The sequence below is a fragment of the Colobus angolensis genome, unplaced genomic scaffold, assembly GCF_000951035.1.
Source record: "Colobus angolensis palliatus isolate OR3802 unplaced genomic scaffold, Cang.pa_1.0 Scaffold169, whole genome shotgun sequence".
Classification (NCBI taxonomy): domain Eukaryota; kingdom Metazoa; phylum Chordata; class Mammalia; order Primates; family Cercopithecidae; genus Colobus; species Colobus angolensis.
Genome location: NW_012114810.1, coordinates 1,943,931 through 1,950,208, shown reverse-complemented (window position 1 = coordinate 1,950,208; position 6,278 = coordinate 1,943,931). Strand labels below are relative to the sequence as shown.

Sequence of the window (6,278 nt, the reverse complement as noted above, 5' to 3'; positions counted from 1 at the left end):
AAAAAAAAAAAAAAAAGACAAGAAAAACAATAAAAAAAGAAAACCATGATGACCTGCAGGGTCATTCAGAGCCAGAATAAAAGACCAATTATGGAGAAAGAGGTTCAGAAGGGCTAGTGAAGAACTCATTTGGGCCCCAGAAGAGTCCTGATTGCCCTTTTTCTCCAAACAACATATACTCTGACCCCAAAGCCTCAGGGAAAGTATACTCACCTTCCTGAGCTGCAGATCAAGTTTGAAAGAGAAAGGGAGAAGAAACAGGCAGAGGAAAGAGAAAGATTTATAATAGTGCCACTCTGACAGCTTTCCCAGTTTCAAGCAAATCCAAACATTGCAAGAGAAGGCTATAGAACTCTGGTATTATGTCAATCATGAGATGTAAGCAAAACCACCAATAATTTAGCAAAATAAATACAAAGAGGATTTTGCTGGGACTGGTGGAACCCAGCGAAAACAGTTTTTAGGCTCTGGGTCAAGAAGACTGAGGTGTGCCTGGTGGTGCACCTTAGGGAAAATCCCTAAAGAGACTCTGGGAGTTTTCACAGTAGAGAGAAGTCACACATAACTGTCTGTAGCCCTAGAGATTTTTTCTGCAAAAGGCTACTCCCTGAATGTACATTCCCTACTCCCCAGAAAGACACCACCACCCAAAGCTTAGGTTCACTGGCTCTCACCAGACCTCGCCAGGTAACCCCACTATCTGTCTGCAGGAGGCCAGGTCAGCGTAGGCTGCAGGTGGAGCAAGTAGAAAAACAAACAGTTTGTTGCTAAGAACTGAGCTGTGTTTGTGGAAGGAACTTCATTCCCCCAGGACACTCTCCAATCACTCTGGACATCTGTGTCTCCAGCTTTTAGGGCTGAGGCAAATCTTGTCAACTCTCCAATCTGATGAAGGCCTGGCTTATGGGGCAGCCAGAGTCCAGTCTACAACAGAAGGGAGGCTCTCTACAGAGAAAAATAGTCGCTGTAGGAATATAGATACTGCCCTGTCCTGCTCACAGGACAATGTCTTCCAAAGGGCTGCAGTTGCCTTGAATAGGTGCTCATGCTCTGTCTGCCCAGCGTAGAGTGGCCAGGAGCTTGGGAATGGTGAGACACAGGAGCCCTAAGTCCTGGGTGCAGCCAGGGGACAGTCAGAAAGTCAAAGTCAGCGCTAACAGCCAACAGGGGCGGTGGGCTTCTCCGAGGCAGAGGCAGCAGCAATGGCAGCATCCATCTCCAGGCAGCTCAGGTTTCCACCACTCGGATGACAGGCATGGGCTTCGGGCTGGGGGGCTTGGATATCCTAATACTGAAAAGAAGGTTGGAAACACTGAGTTGTGCTGGGAACAGCTGTGTTGTGGCCCACCCTTCACAGAGCCTGTGGAATCTTCACATTTGCCTCTGGAATCTTACACTGCAGTGCTGGCTGATCACTTGGGTTCCAAGTGCTTTAAAACGGTAATTATTCAGTGACATCTAAGAGAAGATTTGGGGCATGATACATGTGTCTTGTAGCAAGGGTGAAGAAAAGAGAGGGGCAGTTAAACAACTGAGAAGTGGATATAGCTGTGATTCTCGATTTTGTCAAGATCACGGGTCCTTTTCTGAATCTCTTAGAGGCAAAATACCCTCTCCCTAGAAATATGCAAACATTATAAATAAATTTTGCATACCATTTCAGTTGGTTCATACACCTCTAGAAGCCATTCATGGACCTCCTTGGGCTTGTGGTAACAGGTTCTACCCTAATTGGGTTAGAAAATGGTTCTGGCAAACAATGGGTCAGATTAGAGACTGAGGGAGGAAAGCTGGATCTAAAGGGGCCTTGTTCTTGCCTAAGCACTAAATGTTCCACATAGCTCTGTCCCTCCTTCCTCCCTCCTCCCTGGCCCCATTCTATCTACACGCGCTCACTCACCTGCCCGGGTTCTCTGTCTTGGCCCGGGCCTGGGTGCTGAAGTTGCCGTGACTGATTTGTTTTTCTATCAGGTGTTCCATCCGGTCATGCATCTCTAAATTCTGTAATACAAGCTTAGGGGTTAGAGTTGGCCTTTTTCTGGTTTCCCAGGTGTCATATTCACCTAGTGCATTCTGATCTCTCCGCCTGTGTTTGTGCTGCTGTTGCCTCTACCCCCACGTGTGCCACTACCTGGATACTGTCTTGCCTCGTCTTCGTTACCATAGATTGCACTTGTCCTCCAATATCTGCTCCTCTGTAACTCTGTACAACACTGACAGCCTGATGGTTTCCTATATATCCTCTACATACAGTTCTTTTTCTTTTTTTTTTTTGAGATAGGGTCCCACGCTGTTGCCCAGGCTGGAGTGCAGTGGCGTGATTATAGCTCACTGCAGCCTTGACCTCCTGGGTTCAAGTGATCCTCTCCCTTAAATCTCCCAAGTAACTGGGCTACAGATGCATGCCACCACAGCTGGCTAATTAAAACAAATTTTCTTTTTCAGAGACAACGTCTCACTATGTTGCCTAGGTCTGGAACTCCTGGCCTCAAGCTATCCTCCCGCCTCAACAGATGCATGCCACCACAGCTGGCTAATTAAAACAAATTTTCTTTTTCAGAGACAACGTCTCACTATGTTGCCTAGGTCTGGAACTCCTGGCCTCAAGCTATCCTCCCGCCTCAACCTCCCTAAGTGCTGGCATTACAGGCATGAGCCATTGCACCTGGCCCCTATATATAATTTTTTGTCCTCAGTTGAGATATTCACTTGCCTTTGTTGATATGCTATTCTATAAAGCATTCTTTGGTCTTTTTAAAAATATACATTTTATCTCTGACTATAGACTGCAAACTCCCTAAAGATAACCCTTTCTCCCATTTATCTCCCTCACTACAAGGGATCTTCACAGAGTGTTTGCAAAGTGATCTTCGGGTACTCAACAGATAGGTAGGGCCCTGTGGCAAAGTGGAAATTAGACTAGGAGGGCAACTCGTTAGGTAATCTAGCCCTGGAAAAGACTCCATCTATATGAATGCCTCCTCCTCCTTCACAGCCCAGCACCACTGCCAGCTCCTTTGCAAAGCCTGGAGGGTCAGAATTAGCCAGCGTGCAGCCATGGCATGTGGCTTGCACCAGGATGACATGTCAATTGAAGGTGGGGTGGAGGGGGTCATCTCATCATTGTTAGCAGCTTCCTGAAGGTTCTCAGAAAATGTTTACTCAACTGAACTGAAAGTCAACCAACCACCCTAGGTATTCACTTCAGAGCAGCAGCGAGACATGACAAAGACCCCTCCATAACCTCTGTCTCCCTTATGACCACCTTCTCTTCAAGAGCCCCGTACCCCTGCTGGGCTGCCCAGCACACACACCTCCGCCTCCAGATAGGCAATTTTCTCCTTGAGCTCCTGGATGGTGGCGTCCTTTGACTGGATCACAGCTTTTGAATTCTGTAGCTGCAAAGGTGTGGGAGACACTGGAGCTCATTTTGCAATGACTCATTACACACTCACCAGACTTTTCACCCCAGCTGCTGGGGAAGCCAGCAGAGCCCTGCAACTCCATATGACTTCATTAGCTTTTCTACAAAGGCTTCCTTTCAGTCAATATTAAACTCTTGATTATCCCAGGGGCGGGAGTGAGGAGTGTGTGAGGAGAATACCACCCTGAGAATCCAAAATAATGAATGACTCAAAACCCATTCCATTTGGTTTTGGAAAATACAAATTATTTTTTCATTTGAGACACATTTATTGAGTACTTACTACATGACAGACTCTGTTCTAGATAATGGAAAATAGCAGTAAATAAAACAGACACTAATGGAGCTGACATGAAGCACATAGGACCTCCCAACCTCCCAGTTACGGGGCTTTAGGCTCCCAAAACAATTCTGCAAATCGACAAATCCTTAGTATGCTACCCTCAAGCTCAGGTGGGGTAAGGCAGGAAAGCAGCCATGAAGCTCAAAGACTGATAATCTGTACAGATAACAGAGTTTATTATGACTCAACTACTCATTTACCCACACTCTTCACAGAGTATATGAGAAATTAACCTTTTCCTTCCTTTCCTATTGGAAAGTAGAGGCCAAATGGCAAACAAACAAAATAGTAGGGGAAAGATGGGAGAAAAGCAAATCCTAATAACCCGAACCCTGCTAATTGGTAGCTATAAATGTTTGACATGGGAAATGCATGAATATAAGTCAAGCTCCCTAGGAAACAAATAAGAGCATAGACTTGGGGTGACCCCTCCGAGGGCAGGTTATAAACCAGCCCAGCTTACCTGCTCTATCATTTGCCGGACTTTCCGCTGCTGGCTCTTGAGCATGTCATCCAAGTGGTGGATCTTCTCCCGCAACCCAGCCACTTCCTTTTCCAGGGTAGCAGCCCTGGGGATAAAGACCAGAAGGCTGAAGCAAGGGAACAAGACGACTTCTTTATCCAGTCACAGGAAGAGCCTTGAGCTTGGGAGGTTCCCATTAATATGATTCCCTTTGCCTGATTGGCCAGTAGGCTGCCCTGAAAAGTAGGTGGTGGGTACCTTAGAACATCACATTGGAAGCACTGAGGTCAGGAGTTTAAGATCAGCCTGGCCAACATGGTGAAACTCCATCTCCACTAAAAATACTAAAATTAGCCAAGTGTGGTGGCGTGTGCCTATAGTCCCAGCTACTCAGGAGTCTGAGGCACGAGAATTGCTTGAACCCAGGAGGCACAGGTTGCAGTGAGCCAAGATGGTGCCACTGCACTCCAGCCTGGCCACAGAACAAGACTTTGTCCCGCAAAAAAAAAGAACATCACATTGGAAGCATCATCAGGGATCACCTAGTCCAAGTGAGGAAACTGAGGCTCGGAAGGTTAGAAGGGATAAGTCATTCTGGAAAACTCTGGAGGGTAAATCTAGAAGCAACAGGTAGATGGTTCCAGGGAAGCCATTTTTATATTAACACAGGAAAGACTTTCTCAGTATTAAAGCTGTCAGAAAGTGGGCAGTCTCATGTGTAATAAACTCTTCATTACTGGAAAGATTCAAGTAGAAGCTAGTATCTTCCCCACCCCACCTTTCTTTTTTTTTTTTTTTGGAGACAGGGTCTCATTCTGTAGCCCAGGCTGGAGTGCAGTAATGCAAACATGGCTCACTGCCGGGTTGACCTCCTGGGCTCAAGCAATCCTCCTACCTCAGTCTCCCATGTGGCTGGGACTACAGGCACATGCCACCACACCTGGCTAATTAAAATTTTTTTTGGTAGCGACACAGCCTCACCATGTTGGCCAGGCTGATCGCGAACATTTTTTTTTTCTTTTTTTTGAGACGGAGTCTCGCTCTGTCACCCAGGCTGGAGTGCAGTGGCGTGATCTAGGCTCACTGCAACCTCCACCTACCAGGTTCACGCCATTATCCTGCCTCAGCCTCCTGAGTAGCTGGGACGACAGGCGCCAGCCACCACACCTGGCTAATTTTTTTTTTTTTTTTTTTGGATTTTTAGTAGAGACGGGGTTTCACTATGTTAGCCAGGATGGTCTTGATCTCCTGACCTTGTGATCCACCCACCTCGGCCTCCCAAAGTGCTGGGATTACAGGTGTGAGCCACCGCGCCCGGCCTCGAACTCTTAAACTCAAGCAATCCTCCTGTCCCTGCCTCCCAATGTGCTGGGATTACAGGTGTGAGCCACCATGCCCAGCTGGAGCTGGGATTATTACACTCAACACCATCAAGCTGTTGGCAGGGATTTGGAGGAGGGAGACAGGATTGCTCCTTAAAGCCTCTTCACACAAGTTTGTTTCTAGGTCTCCTGATTCCCAAACCACTGTTGCTTCCTTTGCATCTTCTAAGCAGACTGAGCCAAGATCCCCCAAAGGGCAGTGTAAAATAATAAGAAATATATAATGGGTCTCCGTCCCGGTTCCTGACATACAGCTCCTTATGTTTTGTTATAATATTTGGTCACATTCCCTGGTTCCTGAGCCTTGGATCTCCAAGACTGATGAGTGTCTTTCTGTATGCGAATAATGACTGGTGGCTGGGGTCCCTGGATAGCTTCAGGACGGGTCTAGTCAAAAGACCAAGGCAGGATTAAAGGGTTGAAACTTTCAGCCCCATAACTCCCGCTAACATCTGGGAAAGGGACAGGGATAGGAGCTAGAGACTAAACTAATCACCAGTGGCCAATAATTTAATCAATCATGCCTATGTGATGAACCTCTGTAAGAACCCAAAACAAAGGGGTTCAGAGCTTCCAGCTTGGTTAATGCATCCACATGTTGACCTTGCCCTATGTACCTCATCTGTCTGTTCATTTGAATCCTTTATCATAACCCAGTAATAATAA

At 46.7% G+C, this 6,278-nt stretch overlaps 1 protein-coding gene across 6 annotated transcripts in view; it reads right to left on the bottom strand.

Moving 5' to 3' along the window:
• Positions 1 to 254: 254 nt before the first annotated feature.
• TUFT1 (tuftelin 1) overlaps positions 255 to 6,278 on the bottom strand; it is a 64,640-nt gene continuing 58,616 nt past the window's right edge. For all 6 annotated transcript variants that reach the window (XM_011937880.1, XM_011937881.1, XM_011937878.1 and 3 more), the window contains 4 exons: positions 4,231 to 4,336; positions 3,315 to 3,398; positions 1,901 to 2,001; positions 255 to 1,291 (listed from right to left, as the gene is read on the bottom strand). In XM_011937880.1, coding sequence (XP_011793270.1) covers positions 1,228 to 1,291; positions 1,901 to 2,001; positions 3,315 to 3,398; positions 4,231 to 4,336 — 355 coding nt within the window. In that variant the 3' untranslated portion in view covers positions 255 to 1,227. The remainder of the gene's footprint in view (positions 1,292 to 1,900; positions 2,002 to 3,314; positions 3,399 to 4,230; positions 4,337 to 6,278) is intronic.